Source organism: Pseudorasbora parva, chromosome 23 (assembly GCF_024679245.1).
Source record: "Pseudorasbora parva isolate DD20220531a chromosome 23, ASM2467924v1, whole genome shotgun sequence".
NCBI lineage: Eukaryota > Metazoa > Chordata > Actinopteri > Cypriniformes > Gobionidae > Pseudorasbora > Pseudorasbora parva.
The window spans coordinates 19,176,478-19,196,490 of NC_090194.1; the positions used below are offsets into that span (position 1 = coordinate 19,176,478).

The 20,013-nt window shown below is 37.0% G+C and overlaps 1 protein-coding gene across 2 annotated transcripts in view; it reads right to left on the minus strand.

Annotated features, from left to right (window-relative positions):
• Positions 1 to 20,013, minus strand: part of plppr1 (phospholipid phosphatase related 1) — an 87,437-nt gene that overhangs the window by 14,647 nt on the left and 52,777 nt on the right. For both annotated transcript variants that reach the window (XM_067433412.1, XM_067433413.1), the window contains exons 3-4: positions 17,514 to 17,702; positions 1,628 to 1,760 (exon numbers count right to left, since the gene is read on the minus strand). In XM_067433412.1, the coding sequence (XP_067289513.1) occupies positions 1,628 to 1,760; positions 17,514 to 17,702 (322 nt within the window). The remainder of the gene's footprint in view (positions 1 to 1,627; positions 1,761 to 17,513; positions 17,703 to 20,013) is intronic.

Sequence of the window (20,013 nt, forward strand, 5' to 3'; positions counted from 1 at the left end):
TATTCGACACAATTTTTAATAACATGGGGAAAACGGCCAAATATACTGCCATTCAAACATCTTAATTAGTATCTCTTAATTCTTTGATTATTTGGGCAATGTTGTTGCAAAAGTATACACACAGCACAGGAAGGCTTATTTTGACACTAAATATACAACAAATGTAAACTCAAACTAAATTTCCAACAAAAGACAATAAAAAAGTCAGTAATCAAATAAGAACACAAAAATGGCAAATGATAGTAGGGTTGTGCCGATGGACGATGGCTGACCGATATCACGATGGAGAGCCACCATCGTGATGCCACGCATCTTCTGAATGAGTACTGAATCTCCTGCTCAAAACACGCGTGGGGAAGACGCAGTAAAACAAGCGATCGTATGTAAGCAGATGCATATGTAAAATAATGTGATCATCAACATTAAACAGCATATAAATCAAAACAATCTAATGTTACTGAATGAAATGTGGACCCAGGACGGGCTACAGGACTGTGAAGAATTAGGGGTGTTGAGGAACACCTCTCGCTCTGAATCTGATCTGGATGTAGTCTTTCACAAAAACTTGATTTTCTCAGCTTTTTGTTTAAAATTTATGAAACTTACCCATAATCAAGTGTTGGTAAAAAAAAGAAATGCATGAAGCTAGTTTTTTATTTTTATTTTTTTTTAACTAATAATAATTTGTAACATTTATATAGCGCTTTTCAAGGCACTCAAAGCGCTTTACATTGTTCTCCTCAACCACCACCAATGTGCAGCAACCACCTGGATGATGCGATGGCAGCAATATTGCGCCAGAACGCTCACCACACACCAACTTATGGTGGAGAGGAGACAGAAATTATAGCCATGATGGACAGGGACCAATAGGAAATTTTTGCAAGGATGCCGGGGTTACACCCCTACTCTTTAACAAAGGACATCCTGGGATTTTTAATGACCACAGAGAGTCGGGACCTCGGTTTAACGTCTCATCTGAAGGACGGTGCTCTTTTGCAGTACAGTGTCCCCATCACTACACTGGGGTGTTAGGACCCACACAGACCACAGGGCGAGTGCCCCCTGCTGGCCTCATTAACACCTCTACCAGCAGCTACCTAGTTTTCCCAGTTGGTCTCCCATCCAGGTACTGACCAGGCTCAACCCTGCTTAGCTTCAGTGGGAAACCATATAGTATATATTTATATACTATTTATATAGTATAATTACTATCAACGCTATAGTATATAACCAATAACTTGTCAAATGGTACCAATAACTTGTCAGATTTTTTGTTTTGTTTTTTTCTTAAGAATAAAAAGGACTAATTAGTCATTCAATAATTAACATTCAATAAGCAAACTGCTGACAAATGCATTTGTTTATCATTAACATGTTTATCATTTATATATTTTTTTTCAAGAAATGTACAGCAATCGTCCCCTAAACCCAGAATATAAAAAAAAAAACTTTTCATTTACTTTTGCCTTTATTTATGAGAAATCGCTGTCATTGCATTAACAACAATTCCAAGTATGCATTCTCTCACCATGGTGCCATCAATTTTGCCCACTGAAAAATCCATATTGGTACCAAACAATAACTGAGCTGAAATGATTAGCACTAATGAAAACAGAAGACTCACCAATGAACCGAATGATTCTGCGGATGAGAGGGTTTAGGTAGCAGCACTCTCCAGTCACAATGGTTTTCTCCTGGGCTATTAGGGCTTCTCTAGTGGACTTCATGACATACATGGAGATTTCCCCAACAAATATCTACAGACAGAAAAAAAACAGCAGTTTTTTAAGCAGTTAATGCAAGATTCATGTATATTATAATGTTTGGCCTTTTGCTCATCACTTGCATTGGAAGAACTATATTCTCGAAGGGTTAGTTCACCCAAAAATGAAAATTCTGTCATTAATTCCTCACCCTCATGTCACTCCAAACCCCTAAGACCTTCTGATCGTTGGAACACAAATATTTTTAATGAAATCCGAGAGCTCTCTGACCTCTCCATATAAAGCAATTTAATTACCACTTTCAAGGCCCAGAAAGGTAGTAAAGACTTAAAATAGTACATGTGACGAGAGTAAGACAATGTTAATTTTATGAAGTGTTGAGAATACGTAAAAAAAAAAAAAAAAAACTTTATTCAACAATATTTTCTTGTCTGTGTTAGTCTCCTAAGCAGTTTACATTATCCAGTTACTGCATCAGCATCACACACATTGCAACTTAATTCAGAAAAAAATGATTTTTTAATTATTGGACAGAAAAACTCTACAAGTAGTAACCGAGAATACTGTCTGAATACACTTGATGACTGCTCTGTCAAGCTCTCGTCGTCAGTGAGGAACCTGGGTGTGCTCTTTGATACCAATCTTTAATTTGAAAGCCACGTTTCTAGCATCTGTAAAACTGCATTCTACCATCTTAAAAATATATCTAAATTACGGCACATGCTTTCAATGCAAAATTCTGAACAGTTAGTACATGCATTCATGATTTCAAGGCTAGATTATTGTAATGCTCTACTAGGTGGTTGCCCTGCTCGCTTAATAAATAAACTCCAAATGGTCCAAAAAACAGCAGCTAGAGTTCTTACTAAAACGAGGAAGTACGATCATATTGGCCCAGTTCTGTCAACACTGCACTGGCTTCCTATTAAACATTGCATATATTTTAAAATCTTACTTATTACTTACAAAGCACTAAATGGTTTAGCTCCCCATTACTTTACAGACTGTACAGCCGAATCAAAATTTGTTGCAATATTTTCCTGTTTAACACTGTGAACTGCTTTGAAACAATTGTCAATGTAAAAGCGCTATATAAATAAAGTTGATTTGACTCGACATGCATTGTGGTGCTCACCAAAACAGCATCGACCAATGGTAAGCCGGCGTTTTGCCGGCGTTTCGTACCTCTGACGAAATTAAAAAGCACTGGACTGTATTTACTATGTCAACATCGTAGGAGATTGACGCAGACGAGAAGATATTGTTGAATAAATATTTTTGTTAAATTTTTTGCCAACAAGTATTCACTTCATATAATTAAGGTTGAACCAGTGTAGTCACTACCTTTCTGGGCCTTGAAAGCAGTATTTAAATTGCTGTCCATGGAGGGGGCAGAGAGCTCTCCGATTTCATCAGTCTGACGGGTTCGGAAAGACATACGGGTGATGAATTAATGACAGAATTTTCATTTTTGGGTGAACTAACCCTTTAAGTCCTTATATTATTCAAGGTGCCTTGCACCAAAAACAGTAACACTTTAGTGTCAATGGACACTTTGCCGCTGTCAGGCTAAAATGGTTCCAAGAACAATAAGGAATGGTTCCAGTTTTATATCCACTTGAGCTTGATTAAGCACGGCACGATTACAAACAACTTGTTTCGGCCCAGAATTCTCATCACGGTTGGCTAACCATGCTGTAGCCCGCTGGTACAGTCCGTGCGATGCATTGGATCTGTGTACTTTTACTTCTAAAAGTTCACACTAGTGGTGTTTGCTTATTATTATTATTATTTTTCATTATTATTATTCTGTAGTAGTTTTAATGGGCCAAGTTGATTATTCAGCCATTAAGAAATAATCTGCATTGGCCAGTGTCAAAATCTATCCACGTTTGTCAGTGGATAATCACATAGACTAAAAGAAAACCACCCCAAAAATGACCGTGCTGGTTGAATGGGTGTAGTGATATCGCCACTCAGGATTAGTCACTTGTCTGTTGCCTGGCTACCAGTTTCTCTGTAGCTGGCCAAGCTCACTATTACAGCAAAGCAAACACAAGTTTAAAACAGAAATATCTGATCATCCTCCATAACGCAGTCACTATTTGCATCTCATACCATCTGTAAACTCATGCGGTAACAAGGCAATGACTGACGCATTTGTATTACATTCCAAAAAGCTCCGTTATCAGTCTCACAGTGGAAAACAAAACTATCCACACTGGCTGGGCTGAATCGGCACGGAATGGAATGATTAGCCCGACGGTGAAAAGCAGTTATTTGTCATTAATGTTTCAAAATCTCAATCTAAAGGTTTAGTCACCATTTAGTTTTTGCTAATGTACGATTAAAGGGGTCATGAATTGAGAAATGTATGCAGTAATTGTACTATAAAAACATAGTGTATGTTTCAGAACTCAAAACTTCCTCATTAGTTTAAAAAAACGTTTTATTGCAACCAAGCTCTGAAGACGACTAGTTTCAGATTTTGTCACATTTATGCCGTAAAGACCACATCTGCGAAATCAGATCATCTGAATTGCCGCATCTTTGGCTCCGCTCACTGGCATGTTAGTGAGATGACGAGGAGAGAAGAGCGATCAGTGGATCACTGGACTAAAAATAACATTTATATCCAAAGGATTCTAATGCTAGGAATATGGTAATTTTGTTTAACCATGTGAATGTCTCAGAGCATTATTTTCTTGTTCGGTACAATTGAGTCGGTACAAAAAAAATACTGTGGATTCTTTGGTAAATCAGTTGCAATTTCGGCACAGGCTTTGCAGACATACTTTTACTGTAAGATATGGACCCAACAGTAATGCCACAACATGGAAGTAACTGTGTTACTGATCTGTGATGAATGATTCTGACATGTAATGATTCATGTACAGTCAGATGTTCGTCTATGTGTCAGTAAATGAAGCCTAAACAGTCAACTTCACATTGTTTCTCTTAGTAGCATGACGATAATCTGTTTTAAATTACAATTAAATAATATATAGAAAGCAATCAAAGAACCCTCCCTTTATAATCACAAGTTTATCAATGACAGAGTTCTGGACTCTCGCCAAAACTCCAGTTATAATCAAAGGCTGAATATACAGCACAATCAATCTCTCAATGTATTTACATTGTGTTTATGATGAAAGCATTCGTAAGAGTGCAGAAATCGACAAGATCACTGCATTCAAGCGCTCAACATGCCTGTCAATGGCAACAACGCTCATCACTGCAAGCTTTTATGCGATGGGAGTAGATCTAATTATAATGGTATCAGGGATGGAAATGAACTTTTTTTTGTCCACTGGTCACTGTGGCTGCGGGATTTCGGGATTTATTCCTTTTCTGGACATGGAGAGTATAGTGTGCCTACACAGATACACACTCTGACTAAATATAAAATATCTTAAACTGTGTTCTGAAGATGAACTGATGTCTTACAGTTGTGGAACGACATTGGGTTGAGACATTAATGACATCAATTTCATTTTTGGGTGAATTAACTCTTTAAATGAGTATAGGGCTCTGTGCGCCCTTTTTTTCCTGGATGTGGCATTTGGAGGATTTAAACCTTCCAGGTTTAGGGTTTTAGTCCTGACAATGAAACTATTAGTTTTGGCATCTTCTGAAGTATGTTGACGACATACAAAGCAGAACTTTGTCAGTAGGGATGCACTGAAATCAAAATGATTGTCCGAAACCGAAAAGGAGGAAACGAAGGCCAAAAACCGAAATGCAGAAAATAAATGATGCCAATTATTAGTACCATTGCATTTATGCCTAATGCTATTGACTGTGTAACTTTACTAAAAATCAAGGCATTGCAATTGCATACATTAATATTAAAGTTTCAAATAATAAATCAATTACAAATTATGCAAATATTTATTTAGCACATTGCAAAAATGCACAGTAGAAAAAAAAATTCAAACTAAAATGTTAAACTTGACCTCCCTCATGTTTGCATTGTAACGACAATGACTTATGAGTTTAATGTCTCGGGGAATAATTAACTCAAAAGGGATTTAATATTCAATATTCATGAATTTATGAATATAATTTGCTAGTCGTTCAGTATTAAAATTTTCCGATAGGGAAAATTGTTTAATTAAATACAAGTAACCCTTTACGGAATTGCTTGAAATTATCCTACTAAGTTTGTCCTGCAAATTAGTTATAGACTTTTCAAATCAATTCTCAATAAGGGATTACTGCTTTACGAGCGCATAAGAAACATTAACTTTACTGATCACGACAAGTTCAATATTTCAAATGGTCATACAGTTTACTTTACTAACATAGTAGCATAAGCAGTTAGGTAACGTTAGATCGTAAGTTTCATTGACTTTGTGTATGTGGGAGAACAACAGACTCAACTAATTAAATGTCTTTTGGAGGTTTAATAAACACAGACTAAAAATAACACTACGATTCACACAGAAAGTACACACTAAATATGCATCAAGAGAGTAGAAATATAGATATTAACGAAAGAATACAGAAAAGAGAATAATGAATAGACTGAAATTAGAGAGAGATAAAAGAGAGAGAGAGAGATGAGAGAGATGGGACAAAGAATTAGGGGTAAGAAGCAGCTTTCCTTCAGTTCATCAAATACAACTTTCACGGAGTTAACTTGTCCCAACGGGAAAATAACACACCCTCTTAACAGCAGTTTGAATTTGGAAGATAATACTTGCTCTAGTTGTGGCTTCTCGCGTGTGTGCGTGTGTTCCGAGTTCAAAAGCCCTGCGTGTACGGCGGTTCTTTCCGAGGTCGGGGGGAGCGGCTGGTTGCTTTTAGGGATGCTCCGTGTTCTCCTTCTGAAGAATGCCCTTGGGGCTAGTAAGTTGATGAAGCGAGGAGAAAAGGATTGTTGAAGATCGGATTGTAGAAGAGAAGATTTTTGGAAGAGCCGAGGCCTGTTGGCCCCATAGTGTGGTGGGCCTCGGTTTCTGGTCCCACACCGCACATGGCTCTGTGTCTGGAGCCCCTCCCTGCTTGGGGGGACGTGTTGGTTCAGCCAGGGAGAGAAGACAAGAGCATTTCGGAAGAGGAAGAGATTTTCAGAAGAGAGCGATTGTGGTCTCCACTGGTCTTTTAAGACAATTAATCCACGCCCCCTTCTGGGTAGTCTACCCAATCCAGAGGGTGAATTCTGAGCGGGAAAAGTTATCTTTGCCTTGGTTTACGACCTACTTTGCATGTTTCTGAGGTGTCGTAAAGGGGTGTTGATTTTGTATGGTTTTAATCCCAAGTTTGCTAAACATATTAATGATACATCTCACAATCCCATTTGGTGCATCGTTGAGTAAGTCAAAGAAATAGGAATATTTAGATATCAAACACCTTATGGCTGGGAGGTATTAAAGCAGAGATACATTCTTATACAGAAATACAAGCATTTAAAATAAACTTACATTGTTTCTACCCCATGATTGAGTAGGCATGAGTCAAGGAGCATGCATATATGAGGTTACCTGAACTAGTAAATTGTTAAGACAAAGACAAAAAGATGCAAAATACCATACAGAAGAAACATTTTACAAGACAGTTATGTGTTTACATATAATGTCCTGGGGTGCATGTTCATTTATAGATGGTTTGTCTATAATTTGAGGCAAAAGCGTGTGTCTTACAACCTTTAACTCTCTGTGTATGGAACTTTTCATGTGGCCAAATTCTTTTGGGCCGTAAAACTTCTTATCAGATGGTTTCCAGGGTAATGGAGAATCTTTCTCTGTTGTGTTGGGGGAAGGTCTGTTACTGAGCACAAAGCATTCAAAACATATTTGTTAAATGTAACTGGCGATTGTGTGTTTGATTCGCCTGAGTCGCTACATAATTAAATAATAATGTACAGGCCTACTGGCCTGCAGAAAGGTACAGAAATTTAATAATGTAATCAAATGTAAAATAACTGCATAATTAAGTGTTTAAATTACAGATTAATCATTATTAAACTTACAAAAGCTATTTAATCAAGAGTAGTGAGTGATGTCCTTATCTTTTGTTTGACATTAAACAGAGCAGTAAAGGCTACTGTCCCTTTAAGACCTGATGCAGGGAAATATCTTTCTCGACTGTATAAAGTTTTCTTAAGGCATGTGCAGAATATGCTAGGATACTTATCAAAATGGACATGTTGTAATACTTTGTGTGAGTTTGTCAGTTTAAGCGCAAGACTTCAAAGAGAACTCAATATTTGCTTGTGTGAGACGTGCGCGCTTTCGGGTGAGTGCACAGAGACAGATCTTCTCACAGTGTCGCTCCACAAAGGGTGATGACGGCGAAAACGACTGCTCATATTCGAATAGACGGCAGCACTCGCATGCACTGAACAAAGTTTACAAAGAGGTGAAAAAGTATGCAATATTTACCCGCCACCGTGGCCAGTAGGTGAAGCGTGTTTACCCGCCACAACTCAATCACCCACATTTGGCTGGAGGCGGGTGCTAATTTCCATCCCTGAATGGTATAGATCTAAATATAAATGCTATAATCAACACTTTTCACAGTTATTTAATATCGACAGCTGTAATAGTAAAAACACAGTAAAAGTTTCAGAGAGAGCTCCACATGTAATACTTTTTTCATATGCGAAGACGTTGGCCAATCACAGCAGTAGCAGATACGCACATTTAAATATTGTTCGAATCAGAGGGCTAAAATCACAGCATGACAAGCCAGACCCACATCAAGATGTTTGGTCTGGAAACTCACCATTGACAGGGCTCAATCCGAGGGGGCGGGATAAACGGTTGTCTTTCAAACTCCCTCTGCACGCAATTGGATAGCGCTACACCAACCAGAGCAACGAAGGTGAAGCAGAGCTTGTTGACTGATTAAACATTCGCCGTATCCGGTCAGCAAAACTCCGAACACTTCCCTTTTTAAGAATGACTTCAGTGCCGTTCTTTGTTCTTTTCTCAGAGAAAAGCTTAACTCCAAGTCTTCCAGAATCGCGGTCAAAGCTGATTCAAAAGACCGCTGTTCGGCAGTTTCTGTGTTTACTAGAAGCACGCAAACGCAACTCGGCCGTCGTCATTATGGCCCCGCCCACCGACTCTATACACGATGTGATTGGCCTGACAAGAGTTTGGCGATTACAGCTCAGAAGGGTATTGAGAGTTGCTAGACGACACTCGCGGGCAGATTAGATTTGCTGCCACTAGGGTACGTCTAGATTTCTAGGCTACTAAAATCAGGGTAGAAAATTACCTTTCCTTTATAAATTAGGAACATTTTTGATGTAAAAATCATACTAACATTATAAGTGCACCTCAGGAAACATTAAAAAAATGCAGTTCATCATGCCTTTAAGACATCTGTATGTAAATGGAATGTGATGTGATTGGCTAACTTCATTACATGTGAAAACAGGAGCGGTTCACACTTGCACATCGGGACGGGTTGCTGAACTGCCACACAGGCATCGCTATATAAATGTAGGCAGTCATTCGGTAATGAGCTCCTGTTCATAATTTCATAACCATGATGATTTCTTGGCATAAGAGTTTTCAAAGAATTTTTATATAAGAGTCTCCATCTCCATTTTACAGCAAAATCAGATTTTAAAAGTCCTTTGTGCGTGAAATTGAGTGAACCCCTAATGATCAGTTCACTTTGCCCCTGTATTATTTTTAATAAGCCAACTGTGACTAAACATGGAGTTTCGCACTAATGGTAATAATAATGACAATGTACAAACCAAATTCATACTCTGTCACCTGGCACAGATTTTATTTGTTGAAAAGTAGCAATATTAATAGCATAAACTATTATAAACACAATTAAGGAATATTTGATAACACTTTATTTACAGTGTCCTTGTTACACATTGCATGTATTTACTACAAACTAACCCTAAACCCAACCCTAGTTTGTAGTTAATTATTATTAATCAGTACTTAAATGTATAATTACACTGTAACACTGACACCTTAAAATAAAGTGTAAAACCCACTATTTCACCCAAAAACTAAAACTGTCAGCGTTTATTCACCCTCATGTTGTTCCAAACCCATATGCTGCCATTTTATTTGTGGCACACAAAAGGAGCATTTAAATTTATTTATTTTTTCCCCATACATCCCTTCCATCATATCTCTAAAAATATCATCATTAAAGGTGCACTCTGTAGTATTTTTGCAGTAAAAAATCCAAAAACCACTAGGCCAGTGTTATACATTTTGTTCAGTTGAGTACTTTCAATATCCCAAATGTTTCCAACTATTTGTAAATTGTGAGAAAATTGCTATTTTACCTAAGGACCCGGGACGTGTCAGCATAGCGTTTGGGGGAGTCGCCTGTCAATTGCGTCATATCTGCGCTACCCTCAGTTTTATTTGGCAGAAGCGCATGTCACCGCAGCACCGAGTGAACACACAGAGTAACGTCATAACATAATTTTAAAAAATCTTAAATGTATCTAATATGATAAACAGAGCTGCTTTAACTCATAATCATGACAGGAAATACGGAAGTTGGCGACTGTGTCCCGTCCTTTCATAATAAAAGTCCCGGTGCTGGCGAGCCGTGTGTTTGTTTAAGCAGCCGTGCTCAGCTCCACAACACTCGGTCCTGCTCTGCTTTACACTACAGTAACGTTAATAACCGCATCCATGAACATGATTTCTGCCAGAGTCCTATTTTCCACCGGCTGTGAGGTGAAGACCACATGTCCCAAGATACTGCGCTCACACTTGGCGTCATCAAACTAAGCCTTTGTTTAGAATAGGCGCCCTCCAGTGGTCACTCACGTGAGATTGACCAATAGCAAACCACAACCATCCAATCAATTCCCCACGGACCAAATGAAGCCCCGCTGTTCTCTTTCCAAAAGCCGTTACACTCGGATGTGTCACAAAAGACTAATCTCAACTTCTGTTTCATGCCAAATTTAAATTATTTTTCTTTTCCTCACACGAAAATGTGTTTTATTTATTTATCCCCAATCAATGATAAAATCGCATGAACTTTTCAAAGGTTTCAAAGGAAGTATACAAGCTTCATATGCATGCACATAAACCTACTTCCTTAGAAAATCAACATACAGTAGTGTAGACTCTTTTGGAAACTTAAAAACATTTAAATTCCACAGTTTAATAAAGTGCATTTTCAGTTTCCCACAGCATCAGTCATATTTTGCACATGCATGGGTTTCTTTACAAATGTCAAAACATACATAAAACATAACAGCAAAGTTAAAAGACAGAACTGACCAAGAAAGACCTGTTGATGGAGCAAATTTGCATAGAAAAGACACGTTTGAGCTGAAATATATATATATATATATATATATATATATATATATATATATATATATATATATATATATATATATATATTGATAATGACAAAAGTAAAGCCGTTTGGGGAATTTGCATTTCACAGGTCACTTTGAAGTCAGATATTTCTCAGCCACTGACCAATTCTCAAGTTACCAAATGCAAAAAATGTTTTTTCTTTCTTTCTGCCATATAGAGGAGAGAGAATGTTTTGTGTCACAGGGAAGGAAAAATTCAAGACCAGAGGCTGCTGCTGCAGTTCTTCATATCTCTGGAGTAAAACTGGAGTAAAAGCTGATTTCTGTGCTTGGAATTGGACTGCAGTTTTCATCTCTTAGAATAGTACAGTACAGATGAAAATCCAGCCTGTTGCTTGAGATATAGGCAGGGTTATAAAGATTAAAACTACACTACGTCCAAACTGAATGAACAAGGTAACCTACCGGTTGGACATATATTTGTACATGTTCAGTCATAATTAATAAAGCTATATAAAATTATGTTAACAATTTTTGGTTGCGCTGTGAAATTTTCATGATACGTACAGTATGCATATCTATTGAAAATAGTTTTCGCCACAGAACATATTTTCCATCTATCTATCTATCTATCTATCTATCTATCTATCTATCTATCTATCTATCTATCTATCTATCTATCTATCTATCTATCTATCTATCTATCTATCTATCTATCTATCTATCTATCTATCTATCTATCTATCTATCTATCTGGACACATTACTATTTGTAATGTTTTTGAAAGAAGTTTCTTCTGCTCATCAAGCCTGCATGTATTTGATTAAAAATACATAATTTTTTAAAATATTTTGATATATAATTACAATTTAAAATAATTGGTTTTCAATTTATTATACTTTAAATTATCATTTATTTCTGTGATGAAAACCTACATTTTCAGTATCATTCCTCCAGTCTTCAGTACCACATGATCCTTCAGAAATCATTCTAATATGATGATTCATTTTCAAAGTTAAAAACAGTTCTGCTGCTTAATATTTTTTTTTTCATAACCTGTGCTACTTTTTTATAATACTTTGATGAATAAAACGTCAAAAAAAAGAAGCAAATGTTTTACAAATAGAAATCTTTCGTAACAACAATATACACTACTGGTCAGTAATTTGGGGTCAGTCATTTTTCTTTTTTTTTTTCTTTTTTTAAATAAATCAATAATTTTATTCAGTATCATGGATGTGTTAAATTGATAAAAATTGATAGTAAAGGAGATTTATATTATTTGAAAATATGTTTTTATTTTGAATAAATGCAGTTATTTTGAACCTTTCATTCATCAAATATATTAGGCAGCAGTTTCCAACACTCATAACAAATCAGAATATTAGAATGATTTCTGAAGAATCATGTGATAGACTGGATGTGACATGTGATACTGAAGACTGGATTCAGCTTTGCATATATATACTTTTTTCTGAATATTATTTTTAATTAATTGTTTAATTTAATTAATTAATTAATTAATAACGGGACTTTAACATGTTAATTATGATTAATTCCGCAAAAATAAATAATTTTAACCACTCTTATTTTTGCATCGCAGAACGTTTTTCAATGAATGAGTTTCGACGGGCCGATTATACTGGAACACCAACTAGTGTTCACGAGTCACGACGGTCACGACCTATGGTCACGACAACAACAAACCATAGTAAACATGAACGAAGAAGCTGATGAGACCGCTTTGCTTGGTTCCGTGGATGGGAAATTTTGTTTTAAAAAAACAAAAGGATGGAAGCGTCGACAAGAGCATGGTTGTGTGAAAGCTATACAACAAGGAATTTGCGTATCACCGCAGCACATCGAGCCTCAAATATCACAAATATGCTTTTGCTACACTTAATGGCAAACATTGCACTGGTCTGCTGGAATGAAATAAATAAACAGTATTTTGTTGATTAAGCTTATGTATTCATTCATTATTCAATGGTATACTAAAAATCCATGTGAAAAATTACTTCTCATTGTTCCAGGTCAAATATTTATATGCAATTAAAATGCGATTAATTAATTACAAATAATTTTTTTTATCGAGTCCGGCCCCAATATACTGACATTCACCTTAGAATTCTGACCTTTTTCTTGCAATTCCGAAAAGAAAACAAATCTGAACTGCGAGTTTTGAAGGGGTCATGAACTGAGAAATCAAATTTTCCTTGAGCTTTTGACATAAGAGGTCATCACACTATAAGAATCCCCTGTAAGTTTCAGAACTGAAAACGTCCTTGTTAGTCCAGTAAAGGTTTTATTGACACCAGGTTTTTCAAAGTGGGGATCTATGATGTCAAAGGGAGGCAAGCACCGCGTCTGAAGAAGATCAACGCCTACTTCATCACTGCCTGTTTAGCCCCGCCCACCGATTCACGCATGACATGCAATAGAATAGGTAGCCTAAGTAACATAGGCCTATGTGGTGTTAAGCCAGATCGAACTACCAAGCAATAAACATGCTGTTGAGGATACTGCAGGGGCGGAGGGGGAACCCAGCACGCTAGAGTTGATGAGAGAGAGAGAGAGAGAGAGAGAGAGAGAGAGAGAGAGAGAGAGAGAGAGAGAGAGAGAGAGAGAGAGAGAGAGAGAGAGAGAGAGAGAGAGAGAGAGAGAGAGAGAGAGAGAGAGAGAGAGAGAGAGAGAGAGAGAGAGAGAGAGAGCGCTCTGACAACAGAAAGCAGCATTTTTAATGCATTTTTGTCTGATGATCATGCGCTGCTTTAAATTGAAATCTAGTGTAATTAGCGGCGCTGTTATATCAGTCACACAGTTACTAAACACATATAGACATACAGAGAAAATTAATAAAAAAGAAAACTGAAGCAGCCGAGTCTGCCACCCCAATATATGAGCGGACAGAGCGGCCCAACGTGAATTCTCCCGACTCTCCTGATGGCCACTCCGCCCCTGCTGCCTGGGCTCGACAGTAATGCAACATGTAAGCAACTGTGTTAATTCTAATGCATGATCTGACATGTAATGATTCATGTACAGTCAAATGTTCTTTGCCAGTGTGTGTCTGTAAATCAAACAAGTGACTAAATGTCAACTTGTTTCTCTTACGATGAAAATAATCTGATATTTAACAGTGATTCAATTCTAGAAAGAAATCGATCAAAGAAAGTTCCCGTGCTGGAGCTGTCAATCTTATTCAACAAAGCTCTTAACTATATCAGGTTTGCACTGTTAGTGAAGATGAAAGCATTTGTTAGTGTACAGAAACTGAGTTCCAATCTTGAGATCCTGCTTTCATGCGTTCAACATGTGTGTGATCGCCTACAATAATCATTTCTGCAACAATCTTAATATAATGCCATTGATCGAAATGTAATGCAACATTTTTCACGATTAGTTAGCCATGAGAGCAGTAATAGTAAAACATTGTGAAGAAAACAAAATTGTGAAGAAAAAATATATATAAATTTTAATGGCAACTTTATTATTGTGAGATATAAACTGTGAGAATTGTGAGATATAAACTGTGAAAAACAAACAAAAGAGAATTGGGAATGTGTATGAGGCTAGTTTCCAACAAAAATAAAACGTTATTTCACAATTCTGGCTTTTTTCCTCTCAATAGCGAGTACTCAAATTTCTGGGGGGGAAAAAGTCAGAATTGTGATATAGAAACAAGATTTTAAAAAAGATAATTGCTACTTTTTATCTTGTTTGTCTTGTAATTCTGACTGTGTGAGGGGGAAAAAGCCAGATTTGTAAAACAAAGTGTTTTTCTGGCAGAAAGAAGCTTCCATATATTCCAATTTCATATTACCATAATTAAAAAAACAAATAAATAATAATAAAATATTAGATTTTTACCATAAAGCTATGGTAGTATTTGTTGTACTGCCTTAATTTGTGTGCTAAAGAGATTGCTTTAGGCCATTCGATTTTTTTGCCTGGTTAACAATAAAATGAGCAATAAACCTTAATATCTCAGAGACTTGGCAGTGGGTTTTTGAGCCAGTAACAGACCACCCAGAACACACTCACAAAAAAAGACCTGTATAACTCCTAACAGCTCCATAGCACATTTGATGAAGTTCCAAACAAAGACTGTACAAATTAGATCATTTTCAGCAGAAATTAAATAAATTTGCTCTAATTTTCTTTAGTGGTTGATATGTTATGGTCCGTGTGCCTATTAAAAGTATATGGGTCACAAAGAAACCCCACTCTGGAGATTACATTTATTTTCCCATTTATGTTTTACACTATAGAAGTAAAGCAATATAAGCTTAGAGAAAACTCCAATAAAACATTTATTAACTGAATACTTTTGCTTAAAAAAATGCATGTAGTATTTGTGTGTGCTGGTTTTGCAGTGCCCTCTGCTGTTCATGTCCAACACTCACAAGAAACTAACTATTGGAGAAAAAAAAAAATCATTATATTTTGGATCATTTATTTAAAAAGGTAACACTTTACAATAAGGTTTTATTTTTTAATATTAGTTAACTATTTACCTCATTATCTTGTAAAATGACTGCTGATTACAAATCAGCAGAAACTAAAAACCAGAATGTAAAAAAAAAAGAAGAAAGAACGAAAGTTGACCTCAATAATTAACTAGTACATAAACTAGTTTGGGTCACTATTCAACCATCTTGACCCACTGCTACTTCCAAGGATTAAAAACCAAAATGTAACAAAAAAAATTATACAACACATTTTTATATAGTGGAGATCAAAATTAGAGAAACAATTTCCTAAATTTCAAGGTCACTGCTTAGTCCTTTTTGAAATGATCCTAACAGGAGCAGAAGGGCAATTTTTTAAACACATTTCACAAGTTAAATATATTCTGAACTACAGTATATACAACTTAAATAAGACAACTGAAAAATAATACGAAATACAAAAATAATACAAAAATAAGACAACTGAAAAATAATGCTGGTCAAAATTAGAGACCACTTTCAGATACCTTCAAGCTTTGGGTGTCACGAAACGAGTGTTTATGTGAGAAAACGAACCGTATTTATATCGTTTTTACCTCTTGTACACCACTACGCATGTTTCCTGTGGTGTACAGAGGTAACAATGATATAAATACAGTTCGTTTTCTCACATAAACCGCTCGATTCGTGTCTGAGGCCATCAGTTGTGTACTTACGATGGGGGATTGTTTAATTTGGACTTCTCTGTGTATGCTCTTTGAGGTGGTGACCATAGACCTGCATTATGTGAGGCACAGACAAGAACAGTTTGACCTAAAATGATTAAAATTGAAACTACTGGGGAAACAAAATACTCCTACATCTCGGATACCCATGAGGTAAGCTAAAACATATCAAAATTTAATTTCAAAGTGAACTATCCCTTTAATCTGGGACTTGGTGCTAATTTCTGTAATAATCTGGCAAACCCTATTTAACTTGAAGCAAACTTTCCAATTTTCACTAGCTTTGCAAGATGGCAAGCCACTCTAAGGTGACTGAAACCCTACGACACCAGGTTGTCAAGATGAAGGCCAAAGGGATGACCCTTTCAGCTATTGCAAAAGAAGTTGGTCATTCCAAATCTGTAATTTCTAGAATACTGAAGCTTTACAAAGACACTAATTCATTCAAGTACCCAAAAAGGTACGCAAGACCAAAGCACGAGAGGACAGGACAATACGAGACTTTCAATGTGGAATCGGTTCAACACTGCAGCTGGAATTACTCGCCAGTTCAGAGCTGAACACAGTAAGGATCTGTCTCGCCATACAGTGTCTTGTCATTTAAGAGAATTTAGACTGAAAGCTCACTCTGCAGGACCAAGCCTCTCATCAGCAGAAAGAATCAAAAGGCCAGACTAACCTTTGCTGAGGAGCATGTTGTGTGAACAGAGGAGAACTGGTCCAAAGTTCATTTTAGTGATGAATGCAAGTTTAATTTATTTGGCTCCAATGGGAAACATTATGTTCGGCATCAAAACGGGGAAAGATTGAACCCAAAAAGCCCAAAGAAGTCAGTGAAAGATGGAGGACGAAGAGGAATGGTTTTGGGGATGTTTCTGCAGCAGGAGTTGGGTCTATTATACAGCTACATGGCAGACCCTCAGAACCTGTTTATCAGAACCTCCTTTGACAACATGTGCTTCCTTCACTGCGAGCATCTCCCAATCAGCCCGCAATTTCTATTCAAGACAATGCCCCCTATCACACTGCACAATGGGTTAAGCAGTTCCTTGAATGTGAGAACATTAAAATAATGAAATGGCCAGCCTGGAGTCGGATCTAAACCTCATTGAAAATCTATATAAAATCATTGGTGACAAAATTATGGCTAAGAAACCAATATTATGTATGTATGTATGTATGTATGTATGTATATATATATGTATATATATATGTATATGTATATGTATGTATATATATATATATACACACACACACACATCACATTGCTATATATTACTTTATATCTATAAAACAAGTTGGTCAGTTTGGACCGCCTTGATCCATCTCTACTCACAATGGCCGTGGGCGCAGCAGCCACCACGCAGTACAGGATAAGAGGAGGGATGAAGCTGCTCTCCTCCGGCCCGGGATAGGGCTTCATCAGGTCAGGGTCATTACAGAAGAAACCCTGGATATGGATCCCAAATGTGTCTGTGCACTCAAAGTAGTACGCCAGCAGCACCGTCCCGGCCATGATGACCAACTGCAAAGACAACACAAAAAACAAACTTAACAGAACTATCTGTCGAGATCTTTCACCATTTCACCAACACTTTTTTTCTTTTCTTGATGTTGTTTCTTTATGCTCTTCTTGTTGTTGGGCCTAGAGCCTCTAATAAAGTGTATATACTTCTCAAAAATGTGTCTCATCTCTGCTCAGAAAGCCTCTTGTAAGCAGCTGTGTCCATCGGTTTTTCTGTTTACATTAGATCCACGTGCAAGTCATATTTGTATCCTCTTTCATTTCCAGCAGGGAAACATAAAGGGCATTTCATGTGAGGCAGCCTTGCAGGGAGTATAGCTGAAGGCACAGTTTGCATAATGTGATATATTATACAACCTACACTACTGATCAAATGTTTGGGGTCAGTTGCTGGCCCCCATTGACTTCCATAGTATGAACAAAAATGGTTACACTTCACTTTAAAGGTGCAGTGTGAAGTAATATTTATGAGGATTTATGAGGATTTATTGACAGAAATGCAATATAATATACATAACAATGTTTTCATTTGTATATAAAGTGGACCTTACATTATAAACCATTATGTTTTCATTACCTTAGAATGAGCCATTTCTATCAACATACCACTGGTCCCCTTACAGTGAAGTCGCCATTTTGTGCCGCCACGTTTCCCTAAATGGACAAACTGCTCTACAGAGTTCTAGCTACTCTCTGCTGTCTCAGACTATGACATCTTTGTCCTGTATTTTATGTGTGAACTTTATTCCGACTCAGTCCTGCCCAATAGTCCACCCCTGCAAGTCTATAGAATTGTTTCGTGTCACAGATGTTTACTGAGTTTTAACCACTAGCAAGGGCAACAACCTTTAAATTGAATTATAGTTCAACACCACCATATCAGAAGTCATATCAGGACAGAAGAGAATATTTTAAACCAGGTTGAATGTTGTCTGCACTTCTCATACAACTGAAGCCTGCAGCAATGTACTGAGTCAGCACATCATTAGTATTTCATGATCCGATGTACCATGATTCCTCACGCTTGACTTAAATGATAATATAAAAGGCATCATACAGAGCCGAAGGGTAAGCACGTCTAACCCAATTACAATTGCTTTCCACTGACTCAGCACTTGTTTCAGTAGCTGAATTTAAAAAAAAAATCTGCCCCAAACAATAGGAGGAACATTAGAGCTGTGTTTGAAATTCACTATTCACATTCACTATTCCCTACATTATTAGTGCACTAATTTAGTCCACTTGAAGGAGTGAATGAAAAAAAAAGAGCAAATTTGGAAGGGTTGCCGCTTTTGCAGTTTGTTTTTGCTTTTTATTAATCATTTGAAACTTAGCAAACTGGCAGCTCCAGTAGCAATGAAAACATTTATCTTGAACAATGCATTAATCAATTAAAAAGGAATTTATATTTGTATGATATTACTCACATTAGACCAGCAGTTTGCAAAATGCATGAATCATTCAGCTGAAGGCGCCATCTTCTGTCAAGACACAGGAATTCATTTGGCGTGATGTCACAGTGCATTATGGGTACCCGTTGAGTGTACATTGGTTAAACACTCATTATTGCAGTGCATTGAGGGTGTGACGTCACTGACATGCGACACAAAGAAAACGGTCTGTAACATTTGTTAAAGGTCCCATTCTTCGCGTGTTTTCGAAGCTTTGACTATGTTTACAGTGTGCAATATAACATGAGTTCATGTTTCGCGTGTAAAAAAAAACAGTATTTTTCACACAATTTACTTATCTGTATACCGGTGTTTCCCCAGTCCTAAAAACGGCCTGATGATTTCCTTGTTCTATGAAGTCCCTCCTTCAGAAACACGTAACGAGTTCTGATTAGGCCAGCGCTTCCCGCGCTGTGATTGGACAGCAGCTTAGCACGTTGCCCGGAAAGGTCAATTTTATTGCAAAAATGTCTATTTTGCCTTATCAATTTGAGTCAGAATCAGACCCGGAGAATATCGAAGAGGATCGATTACAACCTGCTCAGGAAAGACTTTTGCTGGATGTTTCAGAATGGTAAGCTGTCTATTCAGTAGATTAAACTGATCATTACGAACACCAACAATCGATGGTGTCTGAATGAATTACTACACTTTTATAAACTAAGTTTTTGGGATTAGTTTCAATTACCATCTAACGTTAGTTAACAAAGCTAAACAGCGTTGCACTTTGTGTCATGAGTTACATAAACTGTTAAACGGACCAACTTAAATAATGAGATACACTTACTGGTTGTGGTCCATAAACAACGCCTTCTCCAGACAAAGAGGGAACTGCATCATCTTTTTAGAATAATCTTTCT